The 24,533-nt window shown below is 43.5% G+C and overlaps 1 protein-coding gene across 1 annotated transcript in view; it reads left to right on the forward strand.

Moving 5' to 3' along the window:
* Positions 1–366: 366 nt before the first annotated feature.
* Positions 367–24,533, forward strand: part of LOC132400082 (uncharacterized) — a 29,478-nt gene continuing 5,311 nt past the window's right edge. The window contains exons 1-4 of the mRNA XM_059981161.1: positions 367–448; positions 15,713–15,861; positions 17,001–17,313; positions 21,083–21,373. Coding sequence (XP_059837144.1) covers positions 367–448; positions 15,713–15,861; positions 17,001–17,313; positions 21,083–21,373 — 835 coding nt within the window. The remainder of the gene's footprint in view (positions 449–15,712; positions 15,862–17,000; positions 17,314–21,082; positions 21,374–24,533) is intronic.

A 24,533-nucleotide genomic window follows, 5' to 3' on the forward strand; every position in this document is an offset into this window, starting at 1 on the left:
AGCAACGAGAGGGGAGAACGCGTTGGACCTGGTTTGCACGAACATCCCCAACGCGTACCGGGCAGAGCCCCGCCCCCACCTCGGATACTCGGACCACAGCTCTGTTATGCTAATTCCAGCCTGCTGACCGCTCATGTGACGCTCCAGACCTGTTCAGAAGCAGGTGGAAACCTGGCCAGCAGGAGCCATCACTGCTCTTCAAGACTGATTTGAGCTCACCGACAGGCACATATTCATGGAGGCTGCAACCGATGGAGACTCTACCAACTTTGAGGAGTGCACAGCATCAGTGACCAGCTACATCAGCAAGTGCATTGATGATGTTACTCTGTCCAAGACCGTCACTATACGTACCAACCAGAAGCCATGGATGATCGCAGAGGTGCGTGGGCTGCTGAGGTCCCGCGACTCCGCCTTCAGAGCAGGCTACAAGCCATCTGTAACAACAGTAAGGGCATCTTCCACCCACCATCCTCATCACATTGTATTGAGAACATCCCGAGCAGATGCATCACTGCCTGCCTCGGAAATTACACCATCTCGGATGGCAGGACACTGCAGCGGATAGTGAGGTTAGCTGAGAAGATCATTGGGTCTCTCTTCTAGCCATCACGGCCATTTTCACTACACGCTGCATCCGGAAAGGAAACAACACTATGAAGGACCACATGCACCCCTCATACAATCTCTTCTCACTCCTGCCGTCTGGGAAATGTCTCCGAAGCATTCGGGCTCTCACGAAAAGACTATGTAACGGTTTCTTCCCCCAAGCTATCAGACTCCTCAATACCCGAAGCCTGGACTGACACGTGGCCATACTGACCTGTTTATTATTTATTGTAAATGCCTACACTTTTTTCCGGACTTTATGCAGTCCTGTGTAGGTCTGTAGTCTGGTGTAGCTTCCTCTGTGTTGTTTATTTCATTACGTAGTTCAGTCCGGTTTTTTGTACTGTGTCATGTATCACCATGGTCCTGAAAAACGTTGTCTCATTTTTACTATGCACTGTACCAGTTGTTATGGTCGAAATGTCAATAAAAGTGACTTGTCTTGACTTGATTTGACTTGATTTCCTTTGTCGTAAATACTTCGGGCAAAGCTTATTTCTGCTGGAATCAGCAGTAACGTCGCGTCGTCGAGGAATTCGTTTAATCAGGAGAGTCTCTCCTAATTGACTGTGGAAATCATTCGGACTTTCGCATATACCACTTTAAGAACTGTTCGAGTTGCCGCAAAACAGTTAACTTCCGGTTAAATTAATCGTATATTACTTTTCATTTTTTATTGAGCATTGTTTAATAAATGCTTAATTTGTTTATAAAAAAAAACTGTCGCAATTCTATATTCATTGTAGCCGGAGAACTACCATAGCATAACATTGATACCTAACGATCTGACAGATTTTATACAACAACGCCAAACACAAGACAATATACGAAGGACACTTCACCTTACGGATAATATACAAAAAAAAATAAAATCGAAGCAATATTGATAAGTGCAGACGCCGAAAATGCATTTGAATCGGTGATGGGAATTTTCTTTACAGAGTTTTATATAGATTTGGTTTCCATGACACAATTATTAAAACTGTACAGGCACCATATGACAACACTTCTGCTAGGATTAAAATCAATGGATATTTATCAAATAGCCCTGCCCTAGAAAGTGGCAAACAACAGGGTTGTGCATTGTCACCGCTATTCTTCACATTATTTATTATACCATTAGCTTAATACATCAGACAAAATGAAGATATCAGGGGAATTACTATTAAAGGGACAGAACATAAATTGTCCTGTTACGCGGATGACATTTTGATCTATCTAGGGCAAGCAACATACCCGTTACCTAAATTGATGAAATCCTTTGAACAATATGGTCAATTATCAGGATACAAGATCAAGATAGATAAAACCCACTTACTTTCATAAAACTATAGCCACCAAAAGAAATTGAAAGTAGACATCCTTGGGGCATGGCAAACAGAGTCTTTAAAATATTTGGACATCCTTATGAAAAAGATTTGGCAAAATGATCAGAATGCAATTATCAGCATATATATTAAAACATAAGATAGATACAACAAGATGGAACTTAATTATCGTTTAAAATTTTGGTTCAATGATTGAATCTATTAAAATTAAAACACTGCCCAGACTATTATAACTCTTTCAAACACTACCAATAGAGATTAATCAAAATCAATTCAGTGAATGGAACAAGATGTTATATAGATATATTTGGCATTGTAAAAGGCCCAGAGTTCGTCTCAAAACATTGCAATTAGCCAAAGAAAAGTGGGGTAGGGCCTACCTTCTGATAGAGATTATTATTTTGCAGCACATTTGAGCGCTGTGATGTGTTGGGGCAACCCAACATATGACGCTCATTGGGAAAACATTGAGGATGCGGGTAATTCCTTTCCCCATACAGGCGATTTTGGCTGATAACAACCTACAAAGGTACATAAATACCATTGAAAACCCATGCGTGAAATGGACACTTAAAATATGAAAAAGTATTATAAAAGAATATAAACTAGAGGGAGTTATTTCAATTATTAAATGGTGTGCATATGACTCGGATTTTACGCCGAATAAACTAGAGCAAAAGGAATAACAGTTCTTTGCAATATCATGAAAGAAAGAACACTGTACAATTTTGAAAAGCAGAGAATTCAGTTAACGATAGCAGAATCATTTCAAACGTGTATAAGGTTTTGTCAAATCTGAAAACACATTCGAATTCATACATTAAAACGACGGGAGAAGGAAGGAAGGATAATTATACCTGAGGAAGAATGAAGAATAATATGGAGGTATCAATTGAAGTGTACCAGTTCACAGAAATGGAGGGAGTTCGGATGGAAAATCTTGATAAAATATTTTATTACACATTGTCAGAAATTCCATTATGAAAGTAACCTCCCTGTTTGCTGGAGAAATTGTGTCAATCTAAATGCAAAGTATTATCATATTTTCTGTAATGTCTGTTATCAAAGCCGATCGGAGTGGAATACACAATGCCCTACAAGACATCAATGGACATTTACAGAACGGAGAAGATAACAGCAACAGTTAATCATAATTTGGAACAATTTGATTCATACTGGGAAAATGGTTGAACTGCAGAACACCTCATAGGCCTGATTTTATTCTCACAAATCAATGAATATGTTGTAAAAAATTGTCACTCCCTAATTGTACATAGTTTTCTGTTTTCGCTGGTTCTTTCTTTACTCTCTTCTCTATAAGTGTATACCTCAGGTAACTATTATGTGGAGATTTGCGGCATATATAACGTTATTATATGTATGTACAATATCTGAAATACAACTTGTGTAAATTTTTGTTTGATGATGAACTTCAATAATATAATTTACAGAAAAAAAAGGCTTAGAATATGCTAGAATCACAACATCAACGTTAGTCCTAATAAATGATCCCGTAGATATCTTGTTAATCCAGGAGCGTCAGGTCTTCATTCGTTCAAAGAATTTCAGTGTGACCCAAGGTTCGGTATGTTTCGATCCAACGAGCTAAAAACCAATCGGATTATCATCTTCGGGCAGAGCAGGATTAAACTAAAGAGAGGCATGAAGGATCGGCGCTTGGGACTAGAATATATACCAAACATTGTTAATTAAAGTTATCGCAGAGCATAATCTACCATTGTTTAGTGGGGTACCGACTATGCCGACCTTCCACTTTGAGAAACCTCCTTAAAAAACTCAAACACATTCGTAAAATATGGCTCCCGTTTCATAAGTCTGACTCCGTTCATACCCATCATTTTTGTATCGAATATCAAGATTGTGCATCTTAGATAGGTGCTTAGAGAGCGTCCGTACCTAAGCCGTACTGCCGTGTCCCTGACGCGTTGCGGATTGAGGATTGTGTCCCTGTGCCCTGTGTATTGTGTATGGTTTTGAGCAAATATGTATGCATATATGTGTGAGAGTGAGAGAGAGAGAGAGAGAGAGAGAGAGAGAGAGAGAGAGAGAGAGAGAGAGAGAGAGAGAGAGAGAGAGAGAGAGAGAGAGAGAGAGAGAGAGAGAGAGAGTAAGACATTGCACATCCGGATAGACGGAAAGAGATGTATGAATGTACGAAGAAAGGGAAAGAGATAGAGACAGATAGGGACAGAAATTGCCTTAAATACACCCAACGACTTGGGCTCCACAGCTGCCTGTGGTAATAAATTCCATATATTCACCACATTCTGTCGAAAGCAACTTCTCATCATCTCTGTTTTAAATGGACGCGCCTGAGTCTGTGTCCTGTAGCCCAAGACACCACCATCATGGGAAATATGTTTTCTACATCTACTCTGCCTCAGACTTTGAACATTCGAAAAATTTAAACGAGATTCCCTCCCCATTGCCTTCTAAATTCCAGTGAATATAGCCCCAGAGCGTTCTCCCTGTGATAAACCTTTCATTCCCAGAGTCATCTTTGTGAAACTCACCTAAACTCTTTTTAATGTCAGCACATTATTTCTTAGATGAGGAACTCAAAATAGTTTACAACACTCAAGATGAGGCCGTACCAGTACCTTGTAAAGCCTCAGCATCACACCACTGACCTTGTATTCTAGACCTCTTGAAATTAATGCTAAATTGTATTTGCATTCCTCATCACCGACTCCACCTGCAGTAACGGTCCCTTTCGGCAATCGCCCACCTGGTTATTTTCCTCAGGAATTGGGCTTCAATCACCTCGTTTAGTTCCCAATCATTCCCAGGTTCTACTAACTACAAACACCTGCCTTCCATCAGCAAATGCAGTATAAAAATCCTGTGACCACACCAAGGATCTGCCAGTTCCCTGGTCGATTCGTGTACGAGCAACCTCGTTCCATGGTTCTTAGGACTACCAGTACTAAGTCTAGCATCGTTCCTGAATTCTCTACTAAAACCAGGACTCCGGGTAAAGACTTTCTTGGCACCAGTTCCGTGCCCGTCTTCAGCACTTGGGTTCGTTCCACCGCCACGTCTTTACAACCCCTGCACGTTCATCTTTAGGCATAAGGGCGACCAAGTCCCTTTATATATCAGATTTTGGGATTTCTTCCGCTCTTGGATAATAATCGGCACAATTATTTCTTCTACATGTCCATGCATTTTTCAGCATTGTATTTCATTTGCTCAACACTACCTGAAACTACACCTATCTTCGTAACATCTGCAAAATTAGCAAGGAATCCATCTATTCCCTCATCTAAATCATTAATATGGAGCATAAAACGAAGCCGTCAGCATACCGTCCCTTGCAGAACCCTACTAGTCACTGGCAGCCAATCAAAACGCTTCTTTTTATTCCCACTCGCTGCCCCTGCCAATCAGCCAATATTGTAAACATACCAGTAAATTTTCTGTAATACCTTGGGCCTCTTAACTTGCCAAACAGCCTTATGCGTAGCACCTTATCAAAAGCCTTCTTAAAGTCCAAGTGTAAAAGATCCACTGCACCCCCTTTATCTATCTTACTTGTAATCTCCTTAAATAATTTCAACAGGTTGGTCATGCAAGATATTTTCTAAAGTCTTCTGGCAGCATACCAGAGTTCAATGATTGTTGCAAGATCATTACTAATGCCTCCACAATGTCTACAGCTACCTATTCCAGAACCCTATGGGGCAGCTCATCTGGCCCGTTTGACTTACCTGAGCTGTTTTAGAGTTTTACCTTCTCCTTTGTAATAGTAACTGCACTCACTTCTCTTCCCTATAGTCTTGAACAGCTGGCACAGTGCTCGCGTCTTCCACAGCGAGGACTGATGCAAAATAAGCATTTGGTTCATCTAGTATATTATTTCTCTGCACTCATTTTCCCATCGGTCTTTTATCAACTCTCACTTCTTTCTTTATCACTTATTTCGGAACTGCTTTTACTAAAGACTTTGATATAGTTTGCGAGCTTGTTTTTGTATTTAATCTTTTCTCACCTAATGATGATTTTCATTGTTCTCTATAGGTTTTTAAGAGCTGCCCAATCGTCTGTTTTCTCACAAATTTTTGCTTTGTGATATGTCCTCTCTTTTACTTTTACATTAGCTTTGACTTCCCTTGTCATCCCAGATTGTGCTATTTTTCCAAATTCCTATTTACTTATTGTTGGAATGCATCTATCCTACATTTGTCCCATTTTTTCCCAGAATCTCACACCAATGATACTCTGCTGACATCCTTGCAAGCTTCTCCTTCCAACTTACTTTGGTCAACTGCTCTCTCATACCACTGAAATTTCCTCTAATCCACTGACGTAGTGTAACTTCAGACGATCCTTTCTTTATCAATTTTTAAGCTGAAAATCATATTGTGATCACTGGATTCTAAGGGTTCTTTTACCTTAGGCACCCTTATCGCCTCCAGTTCATTACTTAACATCCAGATAGCTGATCCTTCAGAATGTTCAAAAACAAACCGCTCTAAAAGTCCATCTCGTATGCATTCCACAAACTCACTCACTTGAAATCCATTACCAACCTTATTTTTCCAATCGAACTGCATGTTGAAATCCCTCACAACTATTACTTTTGACACCTCTTTTCTATTTTCCGTTGTATTCTGTGGTCCTCATCCCAGCTACTATATATAGCTGCTATTAGGGTCATTGTAACCTTGCAGTTACTTAACACATCCCACAAGGATTCAACATTTTCTGATCCTACACTATGTCACATCTGGTAACGGCTCAATTTTCAGTGTGTCACTTAGCATCTACCCCTGCAACCTGGTGTGCACTAGTCCATTATTCCCGATTTATTGGGACTGAGTTACTTTCATTGGGGCATTTGAACACCAGCATCATTATGAGTCCTTTGTTATAGACTAGATGAAACAAGGATGGTAGACTTAGTCCCGATTCATCAGTAAACTAAAAAACGCAGGGCAACCATGGATTCCATTTTCAAATGTTTGTAGATTTATTTATTTGTCAGTAAATTTGAAAGCCACACTTGGCTCGAGGGCATTCGACTTCGTGTCCTCGTGGCTGCGGCCGGCCTGGTAGCTCTCCGGAACAAATCTAATCACTGTCTTGGCTTCATCTGATCATCTGCACCACTGCTTCGATAGCCTGCTCCAATCATTGCCATCCCGCTGCCATCAGGATGACTGCGTGTTCCCACCTCCGAAATCATCAGATCATCGCCACGCCCTTTCTGACAAACTTCAAACAACCACTGGCCTCATACCTCCTGACAAATGTCACTACAAGAATCTTATCTCTTGTTTCACTTGGGGTAAAGTTTGAAAGTAGTAGTTTACTAACGGCGACATCCTTCATGGATATTTTAAATAAGTTCTTTCTCAGGGAAACAGAACACATTACACCCGCACAGTCAGTTTCCTAGAAAGAGGGAAACATAGAAACGTCGAAGAACTACAGCACAATACAGGCCCTTCGGTCCACAATACCACTCAACATCTTATGCCCCTCTATCAGTTTACCTCTCATTCTCCGTCCCTCCAAGGAGAAAAGGTCATGTTCACTCAACGTATTCTCGTAAGGCATGCTCCCCAATCCAGGCAACATCCTTGTAAATCTCCTCTGCACGCTTTCTATAGTTTCAACATCCTTCCTGCCGTGAGGTGAACAGAACAGAGCACAATTCTCCAAGTGGAGTCTCAGCAGGGACCTATATAGCTGTAACATTACCTTTCGACACTTAAACTCAATGCTACTGTTGATGAAAGGTAATGCACCGTTGCCGTCTTCACCACAGATACAAACAGCAGAGCGGCTTTGAGTATTCTATGGACTTGGACCACAAGAACCTTCTGATCCTCCACACTACCAAGAGTTTTGCCATTAATAGAGAGAGTACAGAAAAGATTTAATAGAATGTTACCTGGGTTTCAGCACCTAAGTTACAGAGAAAGGTTGAACACGTTAGGCCTTTATTCTTTGGAGTGTAGAAGGTTGAGGCGGAACTTGAGAGAGGTATTTAAAATTTTGAGGGGTATAGATAGAGTTGACGTCGATAGGCTTTTTTTTCCATTCAGAGTAGTGGAGACTCAAACAAGAGGACATGAGTTGAGAGTTAAAGGACAAAAGTTTAGGGGTAATACGAGGGGGATTGTGTTTACACAGAGTGTAGTAGCTGTGTGGAACGACCTTCGTGTAGAAGTGGTTGAGGTAGGTTCGATATTGTCAATTAAACTAAAAGTGGACAGGAAAAGGAATGGAGGGTTATGGGCTGAGTGCAGGCCGGTGGGACTAGGTGACAGTAAGTGTTCGGCACGGACTAGAGCGGCCGAGATGACCTGTTTCCGTGCTGTAATTTTTATATGGTTATATGGTTATTAATACTATATTCTGTCATCATATTTGACCTACTAAATGGAAGCAACTCACACCTATTGGTGGTGAACTCCATCTGCCATTTTTCAGCCCTGTTTTGCATCCTCTTGATGCCCCGCTGTACCCTCTGACAGGCCTCCACACAAACCTCAACACCCACACTCTTTGTGACATCAGCAAATTTTCTAACCAATCCCCCCCTTCCTCTTGCAGATCAGTTATAAGTCACGAAGAGAAGGGGTCTCAGAACAGATCCCAGAGGCACAGCCCTGGGAACCGACCTTCCTGCAGAATATAACCCGTTTATAACCACTCTTTGCCTTCTGTTGTCAAACCAATTCCGGATCCACAAAACAAGGTCCCCTCGGATCCGATGCCTCCTTACTTTCTCAATAAGTCTTGCATGTGGTTCCTTATCAAATGATTTGCTGAAATCCGTATACACTACATCTACTGTTCTACCTTCATCAACGTGCTTGGTCACATCCTCAAAATATTCAATCAGGCTCGAAGTAAAGTATTCATTAAGTACCTTAGCTATGTCCTCCGTTTCCATACACACTTTTCCACTATCACACTTAATTGGTCCTATTCTCTCACGACTATATTCGGTTGCTCGTCACATACATGAAAAATGCATTGGGGTTTTCCTTAATTCCGCCCGCCAAGGTCTTCTCACTGCCTCTTCTGGCTCTTCTAATTTACTTCTTTAAGCTCCTTCCCAGCCTTATAATCTTCTAGATCTCTAACATTACCTAGCTCTGTGAACTTTTTTTAAGCTTTCCTTTTCTTCTTGATTTTCTACAGCACGTTTCCTGTACCCTACCATAACATCCCTGTCTCATTGGTACGTACCTATACAGAACACTAGACAAATATCCTCTGAAGAATTGCCAGATTTCTTCGGTAGATTTCCCTGAAAACATTTGTTTCCAAGTTAAGCATCCGATTTTCTGCCCGTTAACCTCATAACTCCTCTTACTCCATTTAAATGTTTTTCTAACTTATCTGTTCCTATCCGTCTCTAATTCTGTGGTAAACAGAGAACGTATTGATCACTATCTCCAAACTGCTCTCCCACTGAGAGATCTGACACCTGACCAGGTTAATTTCCCTGTACCAAATCAAGTACAGCTCTGCTCTTGCAGGCTTATTTACATACGGTGTCAAGAAACCTTCCTGACACACTCCACTCCAACTAAACGCCCCCCCCCCCGTCTAGGGAGATGCCAATCGATATTTAGGAAATTCAAACTCCCTTCATGACAACTCTGTTATTATTATTACCCCTTTCCAGGATCTGTTCCCCTATCTGCTCCTCGATATGCCTGTTACTATTAGGCGACCTATAAAAAACACCTAGTAAAGTTATTGACCCCTACCTATTCCTAACCTCCATGCACAGAGACTCTGTAGAGAATCTCTCCATGGCGTCTAACTTTTCTGCTGACGTGTCACTAACTGAGTTCAACAGTGCCACACCCCCAACTCTTTTACCTTCCTCCCTCTTCTTTCAGAAACATCTAAGACGCAACACCTGAAGTAACCATTCCTGTCCCTGAGCCATCCAAGTCTCGTAACGGTCACGACATCGTATCTCCAAGTACAGATCCACGGTCTAATCTATTCTGCTTTGTTCACAAAAGGCTTGCGTTAAAATAGACACTTCTCAAGCCGTCGGTCTGATCGCGTCCGTTCTCACTCACAAGCCTGTCCTCCCTCACACACTATCCAAAGTCTATCTATTTGTGAGCCAACCGCCTCATCCCCAGTCTCTTCAGTTCGGCTTCCACCCTCCAACAGTTTAAATTCTCCCCATTTGCCTTAGAAAACCTTTCCGTCAGGATATTGGTTCCCCTGGGATTCAAGTCGAACCCGTCCTTTTTGTATAGGTAACACCTGCCCCAAAAGAGGTCCCAATGATCCAGTAATATGAAACCCCGCCCCTGTCGCAATCGCTCAGCCAAACATATATCACCCTGTTCATATCTTACTGCCACGTGGCACAGGCATTAATCCCCAGATTACTACTTTTGAGGTCCTGCTTCAGAACTTCCTTTGTAATTCCCTCTAGTTTGTTATAAGTCCTCTTCCATTTTCCTACATACGCCACTTGTTCCAGTATGTACCACGACCTCTGGCTGTTCTCCCTCCCTCCGCAGGATATCTTGGACGCGATCCGAAACATCCCTGACCCTGACAACTGGGAGGCAAACTGCAATCAGATTTTCTTTCCAGCGTCCACAGAATCGCTTGTCTGACCCCCTAACAATAGAGTCCCGTATCACTACTGCCTTCCTCTTCCCATCGTTGCCTTTCTGAGCTACAGGGCCAGACTCTGTGCCAGAGGGACGGTCATTGCCGCTTTCCCCAGGTAGACTATCTCCCCTACCCCCTGCAGTACTCAAATAGGAGTACTTGTTGTCAAGTGGTACAACCACAGGGGTAATCTCTAATACTTCTCTATTCCACTTACCCCACCTGACTGACGCACTTGTCTGTCTCCTGTGGTCCCGGTGTGACCACCTGCCTGTATCTCCTCTCTATCACCTCCGCTCTCTCCCTGACTTGGCGAAGGTCATCGAGTTGCATTTCCAATTCCCTAACTCGAGCTCTTAGGAGCTGCAGCTCGACACACCTGGTGCAGATATGGCCGGCCGGGAGGCTGGGTTACTCCAGAACCCCACACATCTGACACTGAAAGCAGAAAACTGGCCTCACACACATACCTCCTACCTCGCCTCGGCTCGTTACCGCCTAAGCCCGCTGAGCTAACGCCCTATCACTCTCTGCTGCCTCACTCCGCTGGATGTAGCGGCTATTTCAAACTTTGCCCGTTCTGCTGGCTGACGTCACACGCCCTGCGGAGACATGCCTCTATTTAACACGTGTGGTAAAAAAAATCCCTTGCTCCAAAAAAGCAGCAGTTCACTCGCAGCCGTGTTGCCCTGAATTAAAAAAAACTGTTGAAGATTCCTTGCCTTTTTAAACCTTTCGCGTTTTGGCCCCTTTCCGTTTCTAACTTGCACCCACAGAGACCCAGTGGGTAATTACTCCATGATTTCCTCATTTTCTGAAGACTTGACGCTATCTCTGATCAGCAGTGCCACACCTCTACCTCTTTTGCCCCCCCACCCTGTCTTTTCTGAAACATCTAAAGCCGGGCACTCTAGTTGACCGTTCTTACCCCTGAGCAATCCAATTCTTTATAAAGACCACAACATCATCGTTTCAAGTACAGATCCACGCTCTAAGCTCATCCGCTTTGTTCATGGTGTTTCTTGAATTAAAATAGTCACATCTCAAACAATCGGGCAGAGCGTATCCCTTCTGTATCACCTTTCTATCGTCCCTTTAGCACTGCCTCCATGATTTCTCTGATTGTGAGCCAATCGCCTCTTCTTCCTTCTTCACTGTTCGGTTCCCAACCACGAGCAATTCTAGTTTAAACTCTCCCCAAGAGCAAACCTTCCTGCCAAGATATTGATCCCTCTGGGAATGAAGTGCATCCGGTCTTTTTTGTACAGGTCACGCCTGTCCCAACTGAGACCAGACTCTGTGTCGGAGGCGCGGCACTGTTGCTTTCCCCAGGTAGGCCGTCCATCCTCACCGCCCCCGCACAAATAGTACCAAGTATGAATACTTATTGTTAAGGGGGACAGCCACAGGGCACTCTCTAATATCTGACTCTAATTGGGAGCCAGTCGCGTCTTCCTCCTTCTTTACTGTTCGGTCCTTAACCCCCAGAAATTCTAGTTTAGACACTCCCGAAGATCAAACCTCCGTGCCAGGATATTGATCCTTCTGGGAATTAAGTGCATCCCGTGTTTTTGTACACATCATGCCTGTCCTAAACGAGGTCCCAATGATCCAGAAATCAGAATCCCTGCCCCCTGCTCCAATCCCTCAGCCACGAATATATCCTCCACCTCACTCTATTCCTGTACTTACTGTCGCTTGGCACAGAAGCTCGAGACGACTGACTTTGAAGTCCTGCTTCACAACTTCCTTCTTATCTCCTTGTAGTCTGATTTCAAGGCCTCCTCTCTTTTCGTACCTATGTTGCAGGTAGCACGACCTTTGGCCGTTCAACTTCCAACTTCGGGATATCGTGGACGCGATTAGAATTATATCGGACTCTGGCAGAGTCCTAGGAGGCAGAGTCCATGTTTCTTTGCTTCGTCCACATAATTGCCTGACTGACCTCCCAGCTACAGAGTCCCCTATTACTGCTGCATTCTTCCTTTCCTTACCTTTCTGAGGCACAGGAGCAGACTCTGTGTCAGAGGCGCGGCTACTGTTGCTTTCCCCAGGTAGGCCGCACACTCCCCCCCCCCCACCCAGTTTCTTTCTCGCGCTAATAGTTACCGAAGTAAGACGGTTCAGTTGAAACGATTCGCAAAGAGCTCAGCGGGGTCCCACGAGTATGTATAACGGGGAGTCCCATCCTCAGAGACGGAACTATTCTTCCCGCGGAGAATGTGGCGTTTCCTTATGCCTGTTGAGAACGACTTTACGGATCAAAGTGGCCAAATACCCGCTTACCGCGTCTGTGTCACAGGGACTCTGTCGCCGCCTTCTGGAAGAGGATGGAGTGGAGGAAATGGAAAATACGGGGCCCCTTGTTTTCCAAGAAGCTGCCGGAGAAGGAAATAGCCACTTGAAGGGGCAGTGTCCCTCCTCCAGACAAGCCGGTCTTGACTGTCTCGGCTTCAGGAGACGAGTACTTCTTTAGAAATCCATTCGGTAGAAAGTTAAAGGACCTCTCCACTCTGTCTGAATTCCATCCCGATTCAACAGTTACGTATTGCCACTCCGGCAAAACTCCCGCTCCTATTAAAGGGGCAGGGTCACCATTCATATGGTCTCTCATACGTCTGTGGATAGCCTACCGCAAACGGACAACAAACTACCATAATCGCCCAGCTGGCGATTGAAGAGAGATCCGAGGTAACTTACAAAGTAATCGGAAGAACTCATCGGGTCAGGGCTTATCTTTGAAAGGAAGTGATCATTGGCATTTTATGTCAAGACCCTTAATCTATGCTTGTAATGAAACAGATTGTCTCCGAGATATACAGCCCCCAGTTTCCCAAGTTAACATGATGTTATTAAACTAAATAAAGGTGTTATTAAAATATTGGCATCAGTATTTGTTTAATATTGTGACGTACCAAAGTACAGTGAAAAACTTCTCTAAGATGCTGCTTAGAGAGCTGAAATCATTACACAATGCAATAAGGTAGAGTAAAATAATTACAATGCAGAGTAAAGTGCAACAGCTACAGAGAAAGTGCGGTGCAGCTAAAAAATGAAGTGCAAATAATATCCAGGTAGATTGTAAGGCCAGAATTCCATCCATACAAATGGTCCGGACAAGAGTCGCACAACAGTGGTCAGAAGCTGCCCTTGGACCCGGAGGTACGTGTTTTCATGTCTTTTGTATTTCTGCCCGTTGGGAGAGCAAAGAAGAGAGAATGTCCGGGGTGGGTGGGGTCTTTCATTACGGCTTACTGAGGCTGGTTTCCTTGGTATGCTGAGCTCCGTGCACAATTATCTGTAGTTTCTCCTGGTTCTGGTTATAGCGTCCGCCATAGACCTGTTCGGAGGTAGGTGAATTGCAGCGGGTGTAGGTTGTCCAGAAAGCTGGAGTGGACACAAGCCATTAAGAGGCTGTCATGAAGCCAGATGTCAAAGCCACCATGCAGTGGTCTTTAAGGCATGGACTTTTGTTTCTCTCAAGTACTGGAATGACCGTGGTCTACTTAAAGTAGGAGAGAACTAAACCTTAGTATTGGAAGAGATTAGATTTTACTGTCAGTTGAACTGCATAGGATCTAACGTCATGGCCAATAAGACAAACCGGGCCCAATTCATTCGGTATGAACTAGAAAGAACTTAAAAATATGTTACATTGACTGTAGGGCTCGAGTTGCAAGGGAAGGTTGACTAGATTAGGACTGTTCGCTGGAATGTTGAAAAGAGTCCTGACAGGCATATAAGAACACGTGGAGCGAAGGCAAGGCGAAAACAGGCCGTCTTTTTTTTTCCAGGTAAAGGGCGCTCAGAAGAGGACAAAGGTTTAAAATCAGATGCGAGAGATTTAAGACGAAAATGAGGTGCTGCTTTTTCATGCAAAGGGTGGTGAATATTTGAATGGAGCTGCCAGATACTGAGGTCAAGGCGCGTACATTAACATTTTTATAAACTATCTAAAACATTTAAAGGATAGGACAGGGTTAGCGGTCTATAGGCCAAAAGCGGGCAGATGGGATGGACATTGGGCCGAAGGGCCGCTTTGAGCCCTGTGTGAGTCAATGATTTCACTGTTACTTCCGAGAAACAGTCAGGAATGTTTCTAGAGACCGAGTCCCAGTAAACAAAGATTCAAAACGGGGGACAAATGACCTTTGTGCAACAGGTCGTTGTGATCAGGAATTAAAGCCCAAAAACTCTGGAAATATTTGTTAATCAGAACATAGAAAAAAAACACAGGAACATGCCCTTCGGCCCACGATGTTGTTTGCCAAAAACTGTGACAAATGAAACTAATTCTCGTTTACTTGAACGTGATCCATGTCCTGTCATATTGAATTTTTTTTCTCTAACGGACTCTAAGACATCACTATGATAAACACAAGAGTTTCTGGAGATGCTGAAAATCCAGAGCAACAGACGCAAAATACTGGACCAACCCAAGAGGCCAGACAGCAACTGTGGAAAGGAATAATGGTTAATGACCAATATTTTGCTCCTTTAACAGGCCTCTACATCGGTCCCTGAGAGACACCACTTGTCACAAACCTCTATCACGAATATGTGCGTGTGTGTGTTTATACATGTGTTGATGTCAGCATATGATGTGTTTTCGACCAAGATAATAGAACCAATTAGTGCAATCAAACACTCCGTGTAATTGGTTTATTATTGCACCGAGGAACAGTAAAAAAATCTTTCTTTTACGTTCATTTCACCGAGATCATTTCATCATATCAGTACAAGTCCCATTGGTCATTGCCAGCGCACAACATGCCAGCCTCCCCCCGCCCCCACCATCCTCAATATTTGACCTCATTCCTCTCTCGCTTAATCTGCTTACCAATCTACTCTTTAGCTTCATCTTCTGTGGAAATATCCAGAAGGAATCTCGAGTGAAAACGAGTTGCTCTGCCCACTGTGCGGTTTTCAGGCGAGAAGTTAAACTGAAGCCGGTCTGTTCATTACCACTCCACGGAAAACAAGTGAAAGTAACACTTTCCTTCCTTGGAGCCAATGTCGATCAAATTCAGACCAGACACCTTTACGTAGCCGGTTTGTGGGAGCTTTCTGTGTAAATATTGGTCTGCGTCATTTTCAATGCTGCAAGATCGATTATAAAACCACTCCGTTGTTTTTTTAAACAGCTTTGGAACGCAGGAAGCGTGATGCACGTTGCAAACTTCCTCGCCCGCCTCTGACACAACTATCGCCGCAAGGAAACATCGCTAAAACCACTTCATCAAACACTTGTAGATTAAAAATTAACCCCGACAATGTAGCTGCCCAGCCAACTGTATGTACTTCTCTGGAGGAAGACTTCCTGTCCTAATTAGGCCTTCATGATAAATCTAACCAGAGTCCTGTCTATAGTCTCACAGACTAGAGTTAGTACTGTGCAGGGTGCTTCGAGTGCGGCCTGACCAACGTGAGTAAGCGTGTATGTTTTTTAAGTGCTTGCAAACCGCGTTCCATCTGAGTGTACCTGGCCCTGAGTAAACAGGAAACCCGCAGAACGCCTCTACCTTTTTCCAATACAACCGAACGTTTACTAATAAGCATTACGTTTCATTCTCATCATTTACAAAGGATCTCGTCCCGTCCCTTGCGCCAACTTTATAAACCGACGGACACGCGTCTGCGATTAACACCCGGAGTTTAAATGGTTCACGAACAATGAGATGCTGCGCGGTCTTCGCGGTCTCTTACTTAGTGCAAGGTGAGCGACCCGAGTTTCGAGAAGAGAAAAGCTTGGACGGCTGGTTTAGAGGGAATGCTGATCGTTAATTAACTGAAGGGATTTGGTAGAATAAATAAGTAGATTCTAATACCGCAGGGCATGCATTTAATTGAAATGGTGTAGTTTGGAAAGAGATGTGGAGGGCAGATAATGGTGGTGCCTGGAATGCGCTGGGGAGGTGATAGAGGCAGACACATTAGGGACTTTTGAAATACTTCATATAGGAACATTGATGCGAGGAAAGTGGACGTTGTGTCGATAGAAGAGGTTAGATGGCCACTTGATTATTAATTTAATTGGATCGGCACAAAAGGGCCCGTTACTCTGCTCTGCTGTTCTATATTGTATGTTGATATTTTTGTTTAACTACCGACACCGATCATCAGAGAAAGCAGAAGGTAGAATTAGGAAGGTAGATTACTCTGGAGAGAAGGTGCGGTAAATTAATTCCCACCCCACCAGCGAATGAAGTAACTGGAAGGATTTCCAATGGAGTTTTAAGAAGGGGATTTAGATACCATTATGTGAGTAGAGCAGCCGGTAGTACAATTAACTGTAGAGACTGAGCATGTTGTTCTTTCTGTGTTCCAAAGTCTCAATTCGTAAAAAGATGGCGCGAGGTTGAAGTCATTGTGTTATCAGTGACAGGACCACTCTGTGATCAAATCTTCCTTTTCTTAGTTTGTGTGTCTCAGCTCGCCTTGTTCCAGTCTCCGCCGATTCAGACCGTCCATGTCGGAGATCGAGCCATCCTGAATTGTAGCCGGGACCTCGGTGTGCTTCCTTATATACACTGGTATAAACGGAGCGACCAAAGGCATCTGCAGTTCGTTTCCAGGGTGGGCAAATTCGAGGAAACGAAGGGGAGGTTCTCGGGGCAAGTAGACGAAAAATCGGCCACTTACTCCCTGGTGATTGAAAAAGTCCAGCAAAATGATTCCGGGATCTACTTTTGCGTAGACCAGTTCCATGGCGATTTCGGCAATGGATCCAAACTAGTGGTCACAGGTAATTCGTCGTAACAAGTAACATACACTTCTGCTTTTTTATAGTCCATCACCTCTACTGGGCACAGACGCGGAAAGCAGCTCGCTAGAGTTTTCTATCCTGTGCCACTTTCAAATTGTCCCAGTGTGTAGCCGATTTCCGGAAATCCCTCTTCTCCCAGGGAGCTTCCGTTTGCGTTACTGTAGCACTGATGTTTTACGGGATGGGGTTACGAACCTCATGCCCAACCATACTCCTTTCGTAGCCGGGCTTAGGACTGTATAGAGCGGCGTTTTGCTGAGGACCATAGTGTACGTAGAGGGTATAATTAGTACGTTCACGAATGAGACGGGCATTTGTGATGCTGTTGGAAGTACGGAGATTAAGTTTGAAATACAGAGTGATACTGCTGAGGTTAATTGTATAATTTAGAGATACAGCACGGCATCAGTATCTTTCACTTACGAGTTAATTATCACATCTTTAGAATGAGGGAGGAAATCGGAGCTCTCGGAGGAACTCCACGCGTTTCCGTACTAACCCCTTACAGGTACCGACGGGGACTGAACCATAGTCTTACAGTTGGCGCAGTAAAGCGTTGCCATAATTGCTACGCTACCGTGCCACCCCTAAATGTGGTCAGAACAACGGCAGATGTAATTTAAATTTGAGAAATTTGAGGCGAAGTGTTTTGGAAGCTCGGAAACAGATATAATGACCAGCAGTAGCAAGGGAGAATTGGAGACAAGTTGGTGAAGCAAACATATCAAATACTTCTCTTCAGTTGCCGCTGGATAGAATCTAAGCGCAAGGAAGTGGGTATATTCAAACTGATGAACACATTAATCAAACCACAATTGGAGTCGCGTGTTAAAATTGGAGACAGGGCGTTAATTGGAGCAAGGGCATGATTGCGCTGGAGAGGATGCAGAGAGGATTCACCACTTTTGCGTCCTCGAATTTCTCGAATATTTAATGCTCATTATAAAAGATTCATTTCGGATCTTTAAGATCCGACAAGCGAGGTCTTTAATTAAGTGTGTAGGTTACCAATGAGGGAAGGAATGCTATTTAACCATATCTAAGTGAATGAAGTTTGTGGTAAGGCCATAAATAATCTCATCAGTATCATGGCAGATGTATTTTCCCTCCCGATCACATTCTCCTGCCTTCTCCCAATAACTTTTGAGACCCTTACTAATTAAGATCCTATCAACCTCGGCTTTAAATATTGGTCTGCATAGCTCCCTGTGGCAATGAATTCCAAAGATTCACCACCTTCTGGCTCGTCAGTTTGAAAAAGTGTGAGCTGGGAAGCGGTTTTGGAATAGTGGCCGTGACTCCACATATTTCAAGTGGAGTTATATTTCAAGAAAATACAAGTTCGCATGAACCAGAAACAAACCTCTTAAACGGGGCAAATCCATGTTCGTTAATATCAGACAGGAACTGGATAGAGTTCAATTGGAGCACCCGCTTGCCGGTATGTCCCGATGTATATGGAAGAAATAGGAAAAACTCAGGCCCTACATGCTCCTGTAAGGGTAAAAGGAAGAGGTCATAATCTCAGTGAACTACGGACGACAAGGTTTTGAGGACGGATAAAATTAAAAAAGAAATGAAACGTAGGTTACGTATAGAAAGTTAAAGACGATCGAATCCCTTCCTGGTAGCAAATTGGTAGGCGATGCTTAAACGGCAGATTAAGTAAAGTCACAAAATATCAATGGCAAGTATTAAGAGTTTATCTGCAAGTCGCCTAAAAGCGTATTAAGGGCGAAATATCATCCAAGGTAATATTAGAGGCCATTACCAGCAACAGACGAATCTGTCTTTGGAGCTGGAAGTTATTGGAATGGTGTTAAATGAGTACGCTTCATCAGAATTCACAAAGGTAGCGCACCTTGTAGATAGAGGCATCAGTGAAGGAAAAGGTGAACTTTTGGTGTAAATCTCAATAAATTAAGAACACGCTTTTGAAACCATAGCGGCTTTAAAAGTCCAAAATCACCGGATCTATCCTAGGATTTTGTGGCAAGCAAAGTGTGAGATTGTTGGGTCTTTAAGTGAGGTATTGTAAATTTACGCGGGATACATGTGAGGCTCCTGGAAGGTAGCAGTTGGAGTACCAGGGCAAAGACTGGCAAAAATAGACCTATGAATGGTAGGGATCTTAAAAGACTGAACTTCGGGGGACAGGATCAATAAAATGTTGCAGTGACAAAGTCTAAACAGAGACAGCCAAGCTGGCTATGTCAATAGCTGATCATGTCCGAGAAATCTGAATCGAAATTCTTGAGGAGATAGCCAAGTCTATGATATAGACAATGCAATCAATGTATGTTTTACATGCACTTCAGTGAAGCCTCTGACAAGGTGTTATATAGACATTGACCAGGGCAATGTCGCAAACGATTCCACATTGAACTGGCAACAAGGGCAAGGGAAGGTTGGATGCCTGTTACTAGGGGTGTTCTCAAAGAATAGATGGTGGAACCTTGGCTGTTTGAAATACTCTTGAATAGCTTAGATTCTGATATAAGAAGCAAGATCATTAAATTTGTGGAGAATATAAAGAAGGGCGAAATAGTGGTTAGTACGGATAGTGTGAAAGTTAGTCTTTGTCCAAGGGCTGATACTGAAGTGTTGATGAAATGCATTATAAATGTTAACCCGGAACCGCGCGAGTGGATGCGCTTTGGGAGGATTAATGAGGAAAAAACATGAGAAACATAGAGGTTGAGGGACAGAAGGACCTTGGATTACAAATCCAGTGATCATTCAACGCGGCATCGCACGTGCATACTGTGATTATGAAGGCAAATGGATATTGGCCTTTCATTAGTCAGGTTATTGAATAGAGAAGCAGGTAGGTTATAGACACGAAGGCCATAGACAGCAGGAGGCCGTTCCACATATTTGAAGTAGACAAACAAAAGTGAATAGAATTATGATAAGGTAAAAGATTATCGTGGGGAGCTGAAGAGGAGCAACCACCATAGACCGGTTACAGTAGATTTTCTGACAGTATCTAGAAGGTGTCGAGATGAGTTAATTGATAACTTAGACAGAAGGGTCTTTGCTAAGTGTAGGAAGATTGGATTAATGTGGATTGGTGCCAACTGGTCGAGATGGTGAGCCACATTGTCTGCTTCCTGGCTGGAGGTCTCTATCACAACGATGTCGTTTCGTTTGCGAGGAGCGGCTGTAACGTTGCTTTATTTTCCTTGGGGTGGAGAGGGTAAGCTGATAGAAGTGTGAACCATCAGCTGAGTCTAATCACGGGACAGTATACAATGACCAATTAACCTACTGACTGGTACGAGTTTTGACTGTGTCAGGAAACCGGAGCATCCGGTGGAAACCCACGCTCTCCACGAGGAATGGTCTTTCAGGGCGACAAACTCCTTACAGTGGAAGCCGGGGTTGAACTCCAAACTCCGTCTCCTTGAAGTATAATAGCGTCGCGCTAAAAGCTCTGCTGCCGATGCGCCGGTAAATGTATCGATAAACCTATATGGAGGAGGGCGGCGAGATTTAGAGAAGGTTTGAAGAAACATGTTTCTCTCCGTGGGGCGTTGGGATCTCACTCCCTGAGGGGAAGCGATGTAGCTGCACGCTCAGTTTTGGAGGTGAACAATCTCAGACAGAGGGCCTTATAAACTAGGAGTAGTAGAGATATGCAATACACCGACAGCACGGGGAAGATGGCCAGAATAGCCTGTTTTTGAAACGGTGATTAAAATTGGCCATCCAATTAATACAGTGCTGTTGTGTTTTCCGCATCCAGCACAGTCTCCTACCATATTCTTGTTAGCGCCGCAAGAGGATCAAATTGCTGAAAAGCAACTGGTGACGTTGATGTGTTTGGTGAGAGGCGTGTCTTCCCACTCCCTGCGCATCCGCTGGAACGTATCGGGAAATACCACAGAAGGTCGCGTTGATCCACCGATATTTGATCCGGACGGAGGCTACAGCGTTAGAAGCCGCTTCCAGATCCCGGCGGAAAGTTGGCAAAGCGGGACCGTCTGCTCTTGCGCCACTGGACATCTGGTCAGTGACAGTGTCTCCGCTCAGAAAGGTATCGTAGAAACTAGCGATTCCCATCAGCATAATGACGCGAGGCCATTCGGCCCTTTATATCTATGCCTAGCATCGAGTTATCCCGCTCTACAGCGCTGTCTCCGTGGCCCCAACGGCTCTATTGCCGCATTCAAACACTGTGTAAATGTGAGCAGAGCTTCCCCCCCTCGCCACCGATCATGGAAACTTTCACTTCTATCCGAGTGAAACCCTTTCCATCATTTCCTTTATCATCACTCAAAACTAACTTTTAATGGGCATCTCTTGTTTTGGCCACTCTGCTCAGGGAAATGGTCAGAATCAGAATCAGATTTATTATCATTGACTTTTCATTCATAATAATTCACTTTAGATTCTTCAAACTACAAAGTACATTTATTATCAGAGTATTTACAGGTCACGATATATCGCATTGAGGTCACAGACATTCAGAGTCGAATTACAGCAGAATTGGTGAAAAAAATATGAATAACGAAGAGTGACAAACAACCAACGTACAAACGAAGTCATATCGTACAAATAATAAATAAGTTAATAAATAATAATGAGTTGTAGAGTCCTTAAAAGTACTCATCACCCGACACACGACTCCGATAAATTTTGGACAGATAAGCTTTAATTGTCAAGTGTACATCGAAAAATACAGTGAACTGCGTCTTTTGCGTCAAATCTAATCAGTGATGGTGTACTGGGGTTGCCCGTAAGTGCCGCCATGCTTCCGACGGCAGCAGAGCATGCCTGTAACTCACTAACCCAAACGCTATGTCCTCGGAATGTGAGGGCAAACCGGAGCACCCAGAGGCAACACGCGGGGTTAACGGGATAATCTACAATCTCTTTGAAGACAGCAGCAGGAACCGAGCCAGAATCTTTCAGCCGGCAATGAAAGTCGTTTCGCTAACCGATACGTTACCGCACTGACCTATAAATTTACCCATAGTACCTCAGAATTTATATAATGGGGGAAACTGGCTACATAACATTCAACTAATCACAACTCATCATTGTGGAACGAGCTTCCAGTAGAAGTGGGAGAGGTAGGTTCGGTATTGTCATTCAAAGTAGAATTGGATAAGTATATGGACAAGAAAGGAATGGAGGGTTACGGGCTGAGTGCGGGACAGTGGGAGTAGGTGAGAGTAAGCGTTTGGCATGGACTAGAAGGGCCGAAATGGCCTATTTCTGTACTGTAATTTTTATATGGTTATTTGGTTTTAAGACATAGGTCGTTCAGGCCCGAAAATGACCTATTCACCGCCGACTCTCCGTGGGTTAACTACTCCTCTCTCCAGGCCAATATATCGCTTCCAAGCGTCGGGCGCGCTTAACCTGTGAGCGACCTGTGTCAAATCGAACACCTCGGAACACCCGCGGCCCTGTAGGTTCCAGTTCGCGTTTACCTATCATATTTGCTATAATCTCAAAAGTTAGTAGACTTCAAACTCAGATCTCCCTGGCCCTGATCTATATCTTTATGGGCCTTTTGAACAGATCTCTTACACGATTTAAATAGGTACATGGATGAACGGAAAATGTAGGATAATGTAGAAAGGGAGGATTAGACTGATTTTAGAGTGAAAAGTTCGGCACAACATCATGTCTGTACTGTGCTGTACAGATTTCCGTTGCGTGATCTAATTTATCTCAAAATCTAGTCGTCATGGCTCTTGCATCTCTTTATTCACCAAAACCGCGCTTTCTTTGTAACTGCAATACTTCATTCCCCAGTTTCTCCTTTTGTGCTACTCGCTGATTAATCTGCGATATGATCTGTCTGGACGGCAAACTTTTCACTGCATTTCGCTTTATGTGATGATAATAAACCTGATACTAATTTCTATAATCTTCAAAGATTTATTACATTCCAAATTAGACCTCAGATACAAAGCTTGCAAAGGAAAGTGATCAGATCATTTTCTATGACATTCCCTCAGGCTCTTACAGTCCTTAATCTCGTGCTTGTTATGGGCCGAGTCAGGACTTGAGACACACTGTCCCCGATTTCTGACCTTTGTATCTCCTTTAGCCTTGCCGCATAGTAAGGGAAATCATACTTGCTTTGACTCTTTGTTGCCACATAGTTACCAGCAACGCCTTCCTAACTGTGAGGCAGCGGGAATATCTGGTGGAATGTCTCATGATCATGCGGAAACGTGCACACTTCACAGAGGGAACATTCTAGAGCTTGATCGAAATCGTGGCCTCAGAGTAACGAGCTACCTTTACAATAGGATAGAGCGAACATATCCGAGACAGAGCGACACACAGCGAATGACGTTGGCCAGGAAGCGAAGGGTAAACAGTGACTACCCTCCCCAATCTTGAAAGAAGTGTTGCAGAAAGGATTGTTAATGATATTGGTATTAACCCAGTGTCAGTCTAGAGCAGAAGTGGAAGAACCTGTAAATGCCACCCTGGAGCCCAAGTACCAGTATGGGGTTACTGCCCCGAAAGGCCAGTTCCTGTGACGAGTAGAGAGCCATTTGGATAGACTGTTGTAGAGATCTAAGGTCAGTATTTTCAGGAGGAATCAGAGATCAGAGCATAACACCACAAGACGTTGTATTATTCAGCTCATCGAGTCTCCTCCGCTATTCCATCTTCGCGGCTTCACTATCGCCCTCAAACCTATTCTCCTGCCTTTTCCCGAAACCTCTGACATTCTTGCTAATTGAGAAAGCATCAACCTCTCCTTTAAGAGTATCAATTGTGAACTCAGCTAGCTCCATCATGGCCTACAGAATCCTCGGTAACCTGGACATTTACAAACAATCATGCTTCAAAAATGGGGCATCAATCATTATGGGCCCCATCACCCAGGACATGCCCTCTACGCATTGCTTCTCTCAAGATGGAACTATAAGAGTCTCAAAGTTTTAGGTTCAGCTTATTCCCCTTCGCCATCAAATATCTGAATGGATAATTAACCATGAACACTACCTCACGATTTCCCTCTCTGTTTGCCCTACTTATTTAATTTGCAGAGAGACAGACGTACACATACATATTCTAACCATTGTAATTTCTAGTTTTGGTTATTCCACATTGTTATATACTGCTACAGCAACACAGCAAGTCTCACGACAAACGTCTGATTCTAATTCTGATCATACCTTGAATTTATGTACAATCTGCTAAGTAATTAAGACGCACAGGCC

Source organism: Hypanus sabinus, chromosome 9 (genome assembly GCF_030144855.1).
Source record: "Hypanus sabinus isolate sHypSab1 chromosome 9, sHypSab1.hap1, whole genome shotgun sequence".
Taxonomy (NCBI): domain Eukaryota; kingdom Metazoa; phylum Chordata; class Chondrichthyes; order Myliobatiformes; family Dasyatidae; genus Hypanus; species Hypanus sabinus.